The 16,839-nt window shown below is 43.1% G+C and overlaps 1 protein-coding gene across 1 annotated transcript in view; it reads left to right on the top strand.

Moving 5' to 3' along the window:
• LOC109313479 (dynein heavy chain 5, axonemal-like) overlaps nucleotides 1–16,839 on the top strand; it is a 275,004-nt gene that overhangs the window by 26,910 nt on the left and 231,255 nt on the right. Inside the window, exons 9-15 of the mRNA XM_019540081.1 lie at nucleotides 942–1,107; nucleotides 1,209–1,302; nucleotides 2,376–2,474; nucleotides 5,418–5,599; nucleotides 10,214–10,333; nucleotides 13,254–13,455; nucleotides 16,073–16,168. Of these exons, the coding sequence (XP_019395626.1) occupies nucleotides 942–1,107; nucleotides 1,209–1,302; nucleotides 2,376–2,474; nucleotides 5,418–5,599; nucleotides 10,214–10,333; nucleotides 13,254–13,455; nucleotides 16,073–16,168 (959 nt within the window). The remainder of the gene's footprint in view (nucleotides 1–941; nucleotides 1,108–1,208; nucleotides 1,303–2,375; nucleotides 2,475–5,417; nucleotides 5,600–10,213; nucleotides 10,334–13,253; nucleotides 13,456–16,072; nucleotides 16,169–16,839) is intronic.

Genomic DNA, 16,839 nt, shown 5'->3' on the forward strand with positions numbered 1-16,839 from the left:
CAGCACTCTTTCCTGCTTATGCAGGGGGTCGGACTCGATGATCCATTGAGGTCCCTTCCGACCCTAGCATCTATGAATCTATGAATCTATGACTGTGCCGTAACCGCAGTTACCGTGCAGTCTCGGTGGCACATGGGTCGTTTTTGACCCTGCTATGCCATGGCAACAAGCTACTGTGACATAGCTTGTTGCTATGGTGCAATAGCATCAGCGTCATGGTTCGTACCCACCAATGCTATGTCGCTGTAGCATCTCTTATAGACGAGCCTTATAATGAGCTGCGTGTGAATTTAACATAACACAAGAACTGTTTCTATCAGAGTCTTGGAAATAGAGAGATGTATTACATAGGGTATGTCTACACGACCTGTAATGTGCTGTAGTTATTGCATATTAAGTTTAGTACTTGGATAACCAAGTGCTAAATCAATGCACGGTAACTGGTGCTACTGCACAATAGCACCGGAGCATGACCTTTTAGTGATTCTAATTGCACAGTAGCCTAATACTGCTGCACAGTAGTATGTTAGCACAGGTTTTGCCCTGCATGCTACTGCACAGTAAAATTAGGCTACTACACAGTTAACATCTCATGTAGACACACTGATAGGATATACGACTGTAAGTTACATAGCTACTTTGATCAATTTGCCCTTGCCTTGAAGACGGTTGTATTTCATTTCTTTTTAAAACCAGGATTTGTCATCTTGTTGTATTTGTCTTCTTTTCCATTGTACATTTGTAATTTTCCATTATAAAAGAAGGTGCAAAGTATGTGTGTATGTATTGTTCGTATGTAACTTTTTCATTATAACAAATATTTTTAGCTTCTCTGATTTCTTAAAATTTTTTTATTTTTAAGGACACAATACTATTTTTAAATATGAGTTTATTTTTGGATAGATATTAGTAGAGTGCAGTTTGGCTTTATTATTTTAAAGGCAGTAACACAGAGGTCATTGAAAAACTTGAGGGAGCACTAATCATTTGGATCAAACAAATTGGACAAGTTTTGGTGGAAAATGAGCAAATGAGAAAAGAAGCTGATGACATTGGCCCATCTGCTGAACTGGAGCATTGGAAGTCAAGGATGGCTGCATTTAACAGGTTAAATCACTGTACTATTTCTCCTTCAGGCTAAAAGACATTTGTTGATAACTATAAATTGTCATTTGAAAAAAAAATAATGTATTTCCTTTATCTCAAAGCCTTTTAGATGAGCTCAAGAGTCCAAGAGTAAAGAAAGTTCTCAGTATTCTTCAGGCAGCAAGATCCAAAATATTAAAGCAGTGGAAAGACCTGGTAATTAATTGTGCTTTAAAAATAAACTTTTTTTTTTGCCAACTAAAGTTTCAGGACTTACCTAATTGGGGCACCTATGCAGCCAATAAGGCAATCTGCTGAACATACTCAGAAGTGAAGTGTGGGGCAAGATGTTTACACAGAACCCAAAACTGTGAGTTAAGTGCCAAAGACTGCAGTTACACAGCTGTGTAAGTGCCATGCAGGTATGTAAAGGAGAAATAGGACCTGGCCCAAAGATGCTTGTGACCAGAGTTGAGCAATGAAGACTGCAGGCAGTTCAGAAAAGCAAACTTACAAGCTATGTGTGGGTGATGCATGAGTCAAAACCATTTGAATGCCCCAGTTGACCAGTTACTAGGAGAAACAGCAAGTATTCCACTGAAATCTTTCACTCCCTTTTTGGTATTTGCTCAGTCATATCTTCTGAGTTTAGTGAAAAGAAAGTTGTTGTTCTGAATGCTGTTAGCTCTGCAGAGCCAACACAAGGAGGAGATGGTGAGCTGGATTCCATTTCTTTTGTGCACCGTCAACAGAATTGTTTATTAAGTTCTAAATGGTGCAAGCAGTTTTAGACAAAAGGGACACACATATATCACTTCAGAAGAGACTTGTCCTGTGGATCTCAGCCTAAGTTTGCAAGCCTCGCATAGAAGTAATAATACTTGATCATAATAATAATTGAGCACATTCAATTGTGCCAAGTTAAACATTGAGAAATTATGAACCAGACCCCCAAAACCATGATTTTCTGTTTAGTTGGGGGCAAAGTAGCCTCTTATTGTGTTCATTGGGGAGTTTTGCTTTCCTTATGATGCCTCAATTACCATGTCCAAAAACTCCTAATTATTGGATAGCAATTATTAAATATGTAGTATGTCAGGCCTTGCAGATAGTCCTTACTTATGAGAATAATTTAATGACATAATTGGGAGTATTTGTGTGAGTAGGTGTTTGCAAAATTTGGCTGTCTATTTGTTCTTTTTATAGCATGGATTGGAAAAATAGTGAGTCTCCAGGTTCTAGTGCGATAAACCTGAACACTGTTAATTTTATTTGCTTTTACTTTTCAGGATGGTAGTGTTACAAATGCTGCCAATGAAGCTAAAGACAATGTAAAATATTTATATACACTGGATAAGTTTTTTGGTCCACTTGATAAAGCCTCACCTGTAAGTAATATTTTTAACTGCATCAATTAGTAGGAGACTCAGTAAAAGAAAGGTTGTTACTACCAAATGCAGACTGGTACCCCCTTTCCGTTTCCGAAGTTAACTCCTGCACCACGAGTGAATTGAATCTATAAATTTTGAATAGCCTTCAAAAAAAGAAAATACGCTATTTCTTAGGTAGCAAATGATTGCTATTCCAGATGCTAATACATGAGCAGTAAAAAAAAAAAAAAAAAAAGAGACTGTTCTCCCAAGCCCCATTCTTCCCAGGTGCCCAAGTGAATTCTAGCATATAGTAAAGTATGCACATATGTCTAATAAAATAGTATGTCTTCTTCCTTATATGTTTTGGTTGGTTAGCAGAAAAATAATGTGTTTACATTTGAGTAAGTACATTTGAAAGAGCAAATTACAAAAATAGCAGTGTTTCCACTAAAACAGTCAGTATCCAAACGAGATGAATTTAGGTAGGTTCCCCCTTCTCCCCTGTATTCCATGGTAGGCAGTACAGAATGTGTCTGAGTTTTAGTTTGTTGGGGTTTTTTGCCTGGTTCACATTTTGAAGTTTATTCTTTTAGTCAAGTGGTGAATAAATCAATAATTCCTTTAAATGAAAGCATAAATGTTGTAGATGCCACCATTAGGGAAAACAATATAAGTTTACAAAATTTCTGCTGCATGGCCCACTGTCTTCCCTCCTCTGATAGTTGGAAAACAGATGTTAACATCAACATTCACTGTGGAAACAACAAACTGAGAAGACACACACTTTTCTGTCTTCATCTTAAAAAAACAAAACCAGCTGAAGTACTGCTGCTCTTTGAAGTTGTTATCTATTGAGTGCCTCCTGAAAAGTGCTTTGAGAGGTTTTGATGGGAGTTGAAGGAGCTTAATAAATCTAAAGAGATGCTTGGCCCTTTTCAATATCAGGCCTTAAATGAAAGAGCTTAATTTTTCATATTTTTGAGAAAAATGTAATTGCCTTGAGAATCCTTCTTTAAAAGTTGTTTCTAATAGTTTGTATCTCTTCTGGAGTCTCTAGGGAGTCATAGGATAAGAAAATACTGTGCTACATAATTGAATTTTTCACTATTATCTAAACACTTTAGATTTTCGATTAAATGTCAGTAAAAGCTTTCTAACTGTAAGAACAGTAGGACACTGGAACAAGCTACTTATGTAAGTTGTGGAATTTCTGTCATTGGAGGTTTTCAAGAAGAGACTGGGACAAAGATCTGTCTGAGTAGTTTAGGAGTGCAGGTTTCTTCTGACCTTGTCGTGCTATAAGCATAGGCAGCTGTAATATTTGGAGTACTCTAAGTGCCTTTAAAGCATTACAGAAAATGAGGGTACATGCATACTCAGCCAATTAAATACTTCAAAAAGGGCAGTTGCACCTCAAAAATGATTAGAAAGAAACAAGAACAACTTGGAAGTCCTGTAGTGTAAGACACTTCATCTTATGTTTGAAATCTCCAACAGACTGTAATAGGGAGTTGATCAGTCCTCTGGTATCCCATAGTGCTCCGTGTCCTCCCCTCTATACCCACACTGCTCCTGGGAGCCATCTCTGTCTCTTACACCAAACTCCACCGCTCCAGAAGGGTAGGATCTGCCAGGCCTATGACCTCTACAGTTTACTGCCAGACATGAAGGCATACCACACTCTCATTTACTGGATACCCAACTGAGGACTTTGGCCTTCACTGTGTCCGGAGTGTTGAAAATGAATATGGAGCATGTCAACAGCAGCCTGCTTCCATGATGTTAGCACTACACTCATCTGCCATCTCTGAGAAGTGTTCCAGCAACTGGAGACAGGCAGAAATAATGGACTTCCTTGCCTTCTGGGGTGATGAAGATAGCCAACACTTACTCTAGTCCAGTGGTTCTCAACTTTTTTTGTACCAGGACCCATTTATAAACATAGATGGCCAGTCCTGACCCAGTACCCCTCACTCCTGCCCCCCTGCCCCCAGTGTATGGGGTGAGGGTGGGTGTTTGGGGGAAAAGGGGCCCCAAGTAGCCCCTGGAAGGCTGGAACCTCTTCCAACCTGCAAAGGAAAATCCATAGTTTCCCATGGTTTTTCTTCTTTAAAGGAGAATCCATTTTTAAAGTTAGTTGATCCATTTTTAAAACTTTGTTTGCAACCCTTTCATATATTGTTGCGACTCACTTTTAGGTTGTGATCCACAGGTGGAGAAACAGTGCTCTAGAGGAGCCACTACAAGTAGGCCAGCTACAAGTGCATTGCCTCTGAAATGGCTACCCAGGGGAACAGCTGACATTGGTACCAGTACCGCAGGAAGACTAAAATGCTTAAAGGCATGGTATAAGAAGGCCTGAGGTGCTAATTGAGTTATGGATGCTTGGAGGATGTCTTGTGCTGACAACAAGGAGCAGTCACGGATTCTGTCTGGGGAATGATTCAGTAGAGCTCTACTTCATTGTTGACTATGGGGAAATCCCTGAAGTCACTAATGGCTCAGAGGGTTCTGACTGGAGAAGGAGGACCCTCTAGTTTCTGCCCCTACTCTGCCCGAAAAGCAGGCACAGAAGAGTTGGGATAATTTGGTGAACCTCTCCTTTTGTGCCAGTCAGGAGATTTACCAGTCATTTATACCTGAGAGCTCTGATGCCACAATCTGGCCCATCTCGATAGACCATCCCCTCACCCTCACTATGCATTCCATGCCTTGTTTTGTCTGTAGCTGGTCTTAGCTTCCTTCACTACTGGAAGCTGTTGTGATCCAGAAGCTTTGACTATGGTGGTGCATTAGCAGCCACCAAGGTACTGACCTTTCACTGACTTAAAAATATAACTAATATTGCACAAAATAGGATGGAAGGAGTATGTAAGACACATTTCCAGGTCAGGTTTTCAAATTTAATAGTTTTTAGGAAATGTGAATTGCTAGTTTGCTCATCTTTTCTGGTTGCAGGAAGAAATGGTGAAACACATACCCAATTTAATGAACAGTATCTGTATGATCTACTGTACATCACCCTACTACAATACATCAGAACATATGACATCTCTTCTTCTTAAAGTCACCAGTCAAATGATTAGCACATGCAAAATGTATCTAAAGGAGGGCGTTTCGAAAATTTGGGACCTAGATAGGTAATGTGACGTTTAATTTTTCTCCTCTTCTTTAGTGAATACTTCTATGATATTTATAGTTTATATTTAAAAGATATGTTTACCAAAGTAGATTCAGCTAAGTATAGCATGTTTGCATTTTAAGCATGTGAATGTTCCCATTAACTTCAATCAAGACCGCTTGTTGTACATGAATTGAAGCATGTTTGTAAATCTTTTCAGGATCAAGGTCATAGTGTGTATTTGTACTGTTTTATTAAAATGCAAAGATAACAGTTTATAAGATACATATTTTATCATTATAACTTTTTTTGGAGTAAAACATGAATAGAGCACTAGGAGTAGGAAAGACAGACTATTTAGAGAGAAAACCATAAGGTCAAGGGGTGGGGGAAGCTTAAGTCAACATTTATGCATAACTGGTGCCTGTTGCAGGGACATGTGGGCAGCAGATCATGGCTCTGCCCTGGGGCCCAGTCCCCAGCCCCATGCTGTCACCACCCCATGATTCTGGCCTTGGCCCTGCTCCGGACACCACTCCCTGCCAGCCTGCGGCCCCGTCCCATCTGCCCAGCCAAGCATGCCCAGCCCATGCGGGTCCTGGGCCAGTCTCCATGGAGACCAGGCCTGCCTATTCTGTCCAGTGTCCCCAGCAGTGAGTGCAGGGCAGACAGGCTGGGGTGCCTGGGCACCAGGACACGGAGCCCGGCACTGTGCTGCCCCAGCCCCACTGCATGCCTGGGGCTGGGCCATGTTTTGCTCATCACTGACAATAGGTTAGGAGCGGGGGAGGGAACTCTCCCTGTATATTCTTCTGTTATCTTGCTCTTACTGGTATGAACATTAGTTGTGTCAAGAAGAGTTAAGTTTATTGTAGGTTTGCAAGTTAAGTAAAACACTTTCTGTGATTCCTTCTGGAGACCTTAGTTTTATTCTTCATTCTGCTGTTCCATGATGATGGTGGTAATAATGATGAAGATCATCTCATCTAAAAGGTCCACTCATGGACAAAAATCCCACTTTGTCAGGAACAGTACACGGACAAAAGAAAAGATAAGCACTGTGCTAAAGGGCTTGTAGTCTAAGACGAGGGACAAGTGGATTGAGATAGATCAGGACTGCTCAGCCTCTGGCCCACAGGCCAGATGTGGCCTGTGGAGCCATTACATTTGGCCCATAGGGCTCTTCACAGGTTAGGAAACTTGATGGTGGGGGAGGGGTGGCCATTTAATACAGCCACCCTCCCCCCTGCTAAATTCCTAGATTTCAAGCCCTGTGCACCCGGTTGGAGCCAGGCCATGGCCTCACCCCTTCTGCAGAGCTGGCCCATGTCCCTTTTCCCCTGGGGAGTTGGATTGGGTAGGCCATGGTCCCTTTCTGTCTGTGGGGCTGGGTCATGCCCCCTTTCCCCCTATTAGGCCAGGTCACGTGCCTCTAGTCCCCTTGGGGTTGGGTCACATTGCTCCCCCTGCTGCAAGGCCAGGCTTAAGCCAGGCTGCCCCCACCTCTGCATGGCCGATGGTGCTTGCCACACTGGCCCCTGGCATTGCATTGGAACCACCATCCAGCTTGTGGTCAGACCAGGTACTGCCCATCAGGCCTGCCGGGGAAAAAGATTGAGCACCACAGATATATATAAGGGAGCAGGAGGCAACAATAAGAGACCCTGGTCAGTGTAGCAGACAGTCACTTCAGCACAACAACAATCTAACTTTTACATTTTTTAGACGCACAGTAAAAGAGAATTGAAGGATTTGAATTAAGATAATGAAGTAACTTTGTGGATGTTTATTAGAAATTCCTTCCAAATGTGAGGTGCAACTTGGGTCAAAAACACAAAGGTACTTGTTTGAAAGTTTAGCAAGTACTGATAAAGAATGGAATCACTGACAGAGTGGAGGCAAGAACTGATATCTCAGAAACATATGAAAGATGACAAGAGAGTGGGGATAGTATGGGAAAGGCCTTGAAAATAAAGAGTAGTTTATTTTTCTGCAAAAGAGAGGGAAGTGCCAGTGGAGGGATTCAAAGACAGCCATGGCATGGTCAGTGATGAGCTAGGAAAATGATCTTTGCAGCAGCATAGCTTGCACATCAAGGCTGAAGAAGAGGATGTTGCAATATTTAAGATACGAGATGATGAGCACTTAGACAAGGGAGATTTCTTTGAGTTAGATGCATGGGAAAGGCCAGATCTTGGATACCTTATACAAAAAGAATCAACAATATTAGACAGAGCCTTGATTATGAGGCTATAGAGTGGACCATGTCAATGGTAACGTCCATAATACAGCTTGAGCGCTGTAAAATTAAATCACACTAAACATTTTGCATATTTGTGCAAAAAAGATCATGACAATTGCCTTTACACAACAAACTACAGAATATTATAAAAAATTACAGTAAGTAAGACTAAAATTAAACTTTCAGCATTCTTAAAAAAGTTCATTTTTAATTCTGCTTGGTTTTTCACTTCTTTGCTACATTCTTTTTGTATTTCCCAGTCAATAGTATAAAGTAGTGATTTAACTTCCCATTTTCTTTGGCAGGATCAATATTCTGGAACTGGAAGACAAATTCCTAACAGAATGATGATCTTTAAGACTAACTGGCCTATATGAGGGCAGCATGGTATTTAAAGAGAAAAATAGTCTCTTCATTCCCAACATTTCATTTACAATAGCTGTGTCAGGATTACTTAAATGGTCTCACATAAGCTGAGCATGGCCAGTAGCTTTGAGAACTGCAGTTTTTCAGATGCTGATATTCAGATGCTGGGGCCAGTTTTGTTCAGTGTCTTTATCGAGGACCTGGAAGATGGCACCCTCAGCAAATTTGCACATTGTGGGGGGTGGGATCTTGCCACAAGGCACAGCCCGCAGGGGCCCGGGGGGCCCATGCCCCCCCTCTCCCCACAGTGCTCCAGGATCAAGTGGCTGCTGCTATGCCCGGAGCACGGTTGGGGAGGGGCACGGATCCCAAGGGCCTCTGCCAGGTTGCACGCAGCAGCAGGAGGCCCCCCCACATGCCTCTGGGCAGCGGAGAGTCCCAGACCGGGTCAGTGCTGCCTGGTTAGTGTGGCTCAGCCCAGTGGCAGCAGAGAAGTGGTGTCAGGCCCCGGCCCAGTCCAGTCTGGGACTTTCCGCCACCCAGGGGTGCAGGGACCGGGGGCTCCCACCACAGGGCGTAGCCTGGCAGTGGCCCTGGGGGCCCATGCCACCTCCCTGCCATGCTCCTGGTGTCCATGCCCCTTTCCCTGTGCTCTTGGCACAGCAGCAGCCCTCACAAGGCCATCCTGGAGCACCAGTGGTAGCGGGCACAGCCCCTGGGGCCCCCGCCAGGCTGTGCCCAGCAGCAAGAGCCCCTTGCCACATGCCCCTGGGTGGTAGAGAGCCCCAGACCCAGCTGGAGCCTGATGTCACATGAGTCTCCGCTGCTGAGCTGAGCCATATGTGGCCAGCTGCAGCAGGGCTTGAGGTACAGCAGCAGCTGCCTCTGCCTCCAGCCCCACAAAGATGAGGAGGGAGCACCCCTTACCCTTGGAGAAGCCCCCCTGGGGTGCCAATCCTCTCACCATCCTACTTACCTTGTCTTGTTCCTGACTGAGCCGCAGATCAGTCCCTCACTGCAGGGGCCTCAATCTGGCCATGTCCCTTCCCTCCCTGAGACTGACTTCTGGTGCTGGGGGGTGGTGGGCGTGTACATGCACGCATGCCCAGCTGTGCTCCCAGCCCAGGATTGACCTAAGAAGGCTTGGGGATTGACTGGTTGATCACGAGCCCCAGGTTGGTGACTACTGGTCTAGAGAAGAGAATACTGAGGGAAGATTTAATAGCAGCCTTTAGTTACCTGAAGTGGGGTTCAAAACAGGGTGGAGCTAGACTGTTCTCAGTGGTGGCAGATGACAGAACAAGAAGTGATGGTTTCAAGTTGCAGCAAGGGAAGTTTAGGTTAGATATTAGAAAGATTTTTTTTGGAGGGTAGTAAAACACAGGAACAGGTTACCCAGAGACGTGGTGGAAGCTCCATCCTTGGAGGTTTTCAAAACCAGGCTAGACAAAGCTTTGGCTGGGATGATCTAGCTGGGAATGGTCCTGCTTTGAGCAGGGGGATGGACTAGATGACCTCCTGAAGTCCCTTCCAACCATAATTTTCTATGAATCTATGATTTAAAGGAAGAAAGAGACTCTTCTGAATTTTTTTTGTCCAGAAAGAGACATCCAAACTTTGCTGGTAACCAAGCCACAATTTAAAAGGAAAAATGGCTAAAGTACTTGAACTGAACAGGGATTTTTACAGATCAATGCACCTATTTGGTTTGTACTGTGAAGCATAATAGGACCACAATGTGGTCCAGTGACAGTAGAACATGTGCCAAAAATTTTAGCCTGTAAAACAATTTAAAAACAAATGTTTTTAATTTAACCCTCTTTACACTTTGAATGTTAATATATTGATAAGCCCTTGTCTCCATTTAGCAAGTTAGTTTATTTAATGTCGATATAATATTTTCCAACTAAGGGACTTGGAAATATGTCTCTGTAGCTGAAATGTTCTAATTTTATTTATAATCTTCTGATTGGTTCTTTATGATCATTAAGTTTGTATTCTGTGCTTTATGGGGGTTTTTTTTAGGCCAGAATTGTTAAAGAGGATACAAGAATGTATTTATCTTAATGAACAGTATCAAACGTCTTTTCAGAGAGTGAGGGAGAAGCTAAGAGAAACCCCTTCTGACAGGCAGTTTGATTTCAGGTAAATTGTTCATTCTTTCCTTGAATCAAATCTTGACTATTTACGTAATTTATGAATGCACTATCACCATTGTTCTGTCTAACTCATTAAAATAATAAAATGTAGCATAATCAGGATTATATCCCTGGTAGGGATGTGAAAGATTAAATAATCATTTAACTGGTAAGTGCAGTGATAACAGGTTAGCTTACTAGTTATCATAGGTGGTGGAAGGGTGGGGGTGTTCACAGGGCTCAGCCCCCACAAACATGGGGCAGTGGGTAGGGCCCCAAAGCAGCCTGGTCATGGGCTCTGGATGGCTGCATCAGGTGTGGGGAGGGGCGTGCAGGCAGCCAGGGTCACAGCCTGGCATGTGAATCACTGCCTGCTGGTAGGCAAGTATCAATCTACTGGGGGAAGGGCAAGGGGCTTGGGGTGGGGGGGGTGGACACAACAGATTAGGGCCCCAGGGAAGGAGTGGGGATGGGGTTTAGGTCGGAGGTGGGGGGGAGTGCCCGGCCGGGTGGGTGATGGGACTGTCGGTGCGCAGGAGGCTTGTCCAGGGGCGCAGTGGGGGCTCCTGCTGCTGTGCATGCCCCAACAGAAGTCCAGGGGGTACGTGAACCCCCTGTCTGTGTGTGGGGTGGGGGCAGCTGCCACTAAATGTTGTGCTTTTCTCCCTGGTGTAGCTGCCCCGGGAGTGGCATGTGCCGTGTGCCTGCCACTGCTGGGCTGCGCTGCTCCTCCTGCCTGCCCTGTGGCGGGATGCATGTGGCATTGCATAGCTCTTGGGGGAGCTGCAGCAGCAGTGGGGACTGGGGTGTGGTGCACGGTGATGGCCACCTCCTCCCCACATGCAAATGTGGGGCGCATCTCCCCCAGGCCTCTGCTGGGGTGTGTGCAGCGGTGGGAGCCCCCTGTGTCCCTGGACAAGCCTCCTGGGCTCCGGTTGTTCTGCTGCCTGGTCCCGCTGGGGCCCTGCTTGCCCTGGCCCCTGCCCCACTCCCTCCCTCATTGCTGGGGCCTCGATCTGCCTCCCCCTCCCCCTTCCCCCACAGACTTACCTGCATGTGTGGGTGGCGTGCATGCATGTGTGTGCACACTCAACCCCCCCAGATCATTTTTTCTCCTTCCGTCTATTCTGGTTATCATTTATCTTGGAGCAAGGAAGGTGGGAAAGGAAGCCTTGGGGTGCCCCGTCAGGAATTAGAAGACAGTGGGGCTGGTGGGAAAGAGGGAGGAGGGAGGGGGGCCAGTACCCATAGCCTGAGAGGAAAAAAGGGAGCAACCTAATGTTTCATCAGTCAAGCAATTAGGTGCTCATTCACAGGTGCTCCCCCACTCTCAGTGAAGTCTTGCCTCCTTCCTTCCTCTCCCCAGTCAAAGGGCTCCAGGAGCCACTTGCAGCAGCAGCTGTGTCTGAGCTTCTGTGTGATACATTAATCATTTAACCAGTATAATTAGAGGAGGTTAAACTAATATTTTAAAGCAATATTTACATCCCTACTCCCTAGCAGAATTTGTTCTAAGATTGTTAAATAAATAGATGCAGATGGACTTCATGTACATGCATGCATGTTGTGCTGAATCCCAACTGGCCCAAAAACCACTGAAGTTAGTGGAAAGACTTTCACTTAGTTCAACAAGTTTTGGATCATACTTTTAACACTATTGCCAAATGGAGTTTTGGCTAAGCATAGCAGAACAAGCTATGGGCTTGTCTTAGTATTATAGAGTCAAACTATGATCTTCTTTAAAAAGTTGTTTCCATCACATGTCTGCTGTTGTTTCCTCTTAGTAACAACCTTTTGCAAAAATATGTACTTGTGGATCTGGTGTTCTCAACTTCCTGTGGTCTTCCCCTTGACCTCGTGGCTCAGCTATTCATATGATATCCTATCTTTGTGCATCCTTTTCACCTGCCCAAACCACATTAATCTTTGTACTCTGCTGTTGATTTCCATCTCTCCTGATTTATCATTCTTCTTAGGTTATCATTCCTCACTTAGTTTCTTTCATGAGTGAATGTGGGATTTTGAAAACAAAGGTGCAGGTGGTGTGGCACATCAATATAACACAATACAACACTCCTGTCTCCAAGTGAAAAGAAACTGGAAGCTAAGCTTTACTAATGCTAATAAAAACATAACAAACAAGGCAAAAATAACACAGAGATATTGTTCCTTTAGTCCTGTGGTCATTAGAACTGAACGTATATCACTTTCAAATTCATAAAACAAAATCTAGACTTCTTGAGTATCCTGACTATGCATCTAGTGCTTCACTGGAAGTTATTTTCACACTTGAGTTGATGTTCACCTGAGTTAATGTTTCCATGCCTGAGTGAATGTTCCTAGCTAGAATTGAAAACAGTTTGCAGAGTTGTAAAATAGGAGCTACATTAAGATGAGCAGCTAACAGCAGAATTGCAGAAGAGAAGATAGCTGAATTAGTGAAACATCAAGACCATTAAGAAAAGGAAAAATGGGTTTTAACATCTGTGCAATGAAGAGTTTAGAAGGAATCAGGTAGATTATAATGAGCTGTAAAAGTAAGTGACTCCCTCGCTGCTGCCAGAATAGAAATGCTGCTGCACTGTCAGGCAGTGGCTTCAGATTTTGGGTACACCAGGAAACAAAGCGGGATGCCCCTGGTCTCTTTTTTAATTTCCCAGCAGTTGCCATTAAAAACTCATTTCTGCAATTTGCAATATTTTGGAATCCCTCTTTGGTAGAACTAAAGTGTCTGAACTGTACAAAGCAGTCAGGATGTAATAACCCCTATGTTCATTCACTTTGCTTCCCAGTGTTTTAGTTCCACACTTTACTTTAACACTTCTATAAAAGTTCCTTTAAAGTTGACACCTTCCATCACTCTTACAGATATTTACGTTATTTTTTATATTTTATGATAATCTCTCTACTATTTCTTTTATCCTTAGTGAAAACTATATATTTGGAAAATTTGATACGTTCTGTAAGCACTTGGAAAAGATTTCAGATATAAGTAATATCATGACAGATCTTTTAGAGCTACAAGATGTAAAACTAGAAGGGATTGAAAAAATCAATACTCGTTACCAGACCATTGCTACAAACATCAAGTCAAAAACCTATGATATCCTGGATCCCAAGAAACAAGAGGTATGTATGTATAACCATCAGTGATCTGTTAAGCATTTTTAACAAGGTCCACAATGGCTATGCACTGCTTCCTGGCCTGCTCTGCCATCAGCCACAGTCTCTTTGTGGAACCCCCGATGACCAGGGTTTCACAGAACATTTGAAAGTCATTGCTTTATCTGAACTAGAAAACAAAGGATGTTCTCTCTTGAGACATGTGGAAAACCCTCCTTGTGCATGCAGGGCTAAATCCTATTTATCCTTCAGGTGATTAATTTGCAAGGAATCATGTGCCAGCTTCCATAGGAGGAGTAACGGGTGCTCTTTGCAATGCTTAGCTTATGGCCTAGGGATTAGAACACTTTGTTGGGAAGCAGGAGGTGCAGACTTAAGTCCACGCTAGAGTAGGAACCTGGGTCCCTCACTCCATGGATAAGTGCCATAACTACTGGTCTCAAAAGGGGCAAGGGGGTGGCCTTTACCCTCTTCCTCTGTTGATCACCCACTGGTTGTGATTTTTCTACAACTAAAACGTCAGGACCACCTGGTGATATGTGCATCTCTAGGCAATTTTTCCCTCCAGGCACCGATGTAGTCATACTGCATCCTCCTGAACTTAAGCAGAAAGGGAATATGATAGCTATGCTGAATCCTCAACTATGTAAGTGCCAAAAACTGGAGTTAAATGTCATGTAGGTAGGTACATGCAGATGAAATAGGTTCTATCCCATAGTGACGTTTAAGTCAATGGAATTACTTGCATGAGTAAGGATTACAGCATTAGGACCCAGCAGCATGAGTGCCTGCTGTGAGAGGATGAATATATTATAATTAAGCAGAAGGCACTCAGCACCTCACAGGATTCTTCACAGTGGGCTTTCAGGAAAAAATAATTATGGATAAATATCCAAAGTAGCTTTAGTTCCTCTTCTGTGTTCATCTGAGTTCAGGGGCAAATCCAGAGGGGATGCAGTAGTACAGCTGTACCCCACCTTGGCTGTATTGCAGGTGAGCTCTGGGCATGGGGTCTGCCCAGAGCCTCTGCTTTCCTGTGAGCTCAGGTGGTGAGTGCTGCCCTGCTGCTCCTCCCCTCCTTTCTCCTGCTGTTGATTTCTGTAGGAAGGTGAACAGCATCACCCTCAGGGCTCTGGGGCTACATGCAAGAAGAGGCTCTAGCCATACCTTACCTAGGTCAGTTGGTGAGTTTAGAGCTTACTGCTTACATGGAGCTTTGGCAGGAGCCAGTGCTGACCAGGCAAATTTCCCCCTAAGTGCAATGTTGTACTTAAAAGTGGGTTTTTAAACCTACTGCTTTAAGAATTGACACAACACTCAAGTGATTAGTAGCAGAAAGGCTTCCTTTAATAACTTGTTGTACTTAAAAGTGGGTTTTTAAACCTACTCTTTAAGAATTGACACAACACTCAGGTGATTAATAGCAGAAAGGCTTCCTTTAATAACTACCAACAAACTACAAAACTAAATGACAGAAAAATACTCTTTCCCAATATAAAATGAGCTATTACAGAAAGTCCTAGTACATATTTAGTTGCAGCAGTATTTTCTCACCAGTGCAGGCAGGGAAGCTGGTCCAGTTTTGCCGCCTTTATAGAGTGTGGGCCCTTTACTCTTGGGCTGGGTGCAGAATGGCTTCTCGATCTTTTCTGGATTGCACACCTTGCTGGCAGTTTTGTTTTCCTTTTAAAAGTGTTTTAGTTGTATGGCTTCAAAGCATTTTTCCTTGATGCTTCGTCAACTAAAGTCCAGACAAAACAGGGAGGAAAAAGGGTGACCATAATGTTACAACTGTTAAACTGTCTGGCTCCTGTTGTTTGATTTGTCCAGGTGTGAAGACTTGTGTTTCTGATAGCTACTGAAGTTACAGGTTAATTAAATGTGATGGGTCTTGAGTGGATAACTAGAGGCAGTGGTTACCAGACCTGTTTTGGGGTATTTGTTTATCAATGGGGAAAATTTGCAATAGTTTATACCGGCAATGGTCTATTTACAAAACTCCAGACATACACTTAATGATTGAGACATTTATAACACCTTAGATATTGGATGCCTGTTTGAGAAATGTGAGAATATGTTTATTAAGGTGCATTTGTCACATACAGAGCATCTTTTACAGGTTTTTCTTGAAATGTATATTTCGTCTTTTGTCTTCCTTAGTTGCTAGTTCAATTGAAATGTATTTGTGGTTTTCTGGTATCCAGGTTGTATGAAGTTCTAAGTTTTATGTAGTTTTATATTGTATGTCATTTTCTTGCCTTCTCTGTTTACATTGGCATAGCCGCTTTCTTGCTGTCTTAGCTACACATATGATGAGTGTGCCAGGTCTCTGCAATAATTTTCCTTTTAGAGGAACCATCACTCTTATTAATTTATGGCCTGGGTCTGGTATTGGGTACCTGAAGCTCCCCTGTCTCTATGCCTTAATGGATTTCAGCCATCGTGGCGACTTGATTTTTCTTTTAGCAGACTTGTCACCACAACCCAGTCTTGTCCCAGCCACTGTCTTGCATTTTTGTTCAAGAGACACTGTCCAAGCTTTTACAGCCAGAATGCAAGAGGGTGGTTTCACTTAAAAGTCCGTGGGAAAATATAGCCAATTGCATTTTTTTCCTTTCTCCAGTTTGAAAAAGATTATCTTGAATTTAAAAAGCAAACTGAAGCTCTGTACCAGACAGTCCAAGAATTCATGGATTCCTGGTTTGAGAAACCCTTAACTGTAAGTACTTTGGCAAGTAAAAAATGTATGTCATTCTTTGGAAGAGCTAAGCCACAGCAATCCCTCTTGAACATCTTGCCGTGCTTTTTGTTTTTATTATAGAATGGGCCTATTCTGTTTCCAAATTATTTTTTTATCCCAACTATTTTCAGTGTAAGAATTATTGAGGATCAGATGGTGAAAATAAATTTAAGCAATTAAAATCCAGCTTGTTAAAAAAAGACCTGTGTTCAGTTTTAAAAATTTTAATCAGTGGCTCTTTCAGAACATTTTTTCAATAGTATTTCAAATGCTCTTCTTACCAAATCAAAAAGGATATTTGTGAAAGGGTCATGGGTGGGTGCAAATGCATTGTTATTCCTGACCCAGTTTGCCCTGTAGGTGATCCCCGCCTCTGTATTCTTGCCCACCACAACTTGCTTCATCAGTACAGATGGAGGTGATTCACCTTTCAGTATAGTACAGTCAACTGGGTTGCTTATTCCCCTTCAACAGTTCTGTCATTAGCCCTAGCACAGTCTCCTTTAAGGGGAACAGATATGTTTATAGTCTGAGTTCACTCTGTGTCTGAGACCATAAAATGGGTTGGCCCCAAACTCAGTGTTGCCTCGAACAAAGAAAAAGAACTCTCTTTAGTCAGCTGGTACTGTGAATGTGCAAACGGCACTCTG

This window comes from Crocodylus porosus, unplaced genomic scaffold (assembly GCF_001723895.1).
Source record: "Crocodylus porosus isolate Cpor-Errol unplaced genomic scaffold, CroPor_comp1, whole genome shotgun sequence".
NCBI classification, from domain to species: Eukaryota; Metazoa; Chordata; order Crocodylia; family Crocodylidae; genus Crocodylus; species Crocodylus porosus.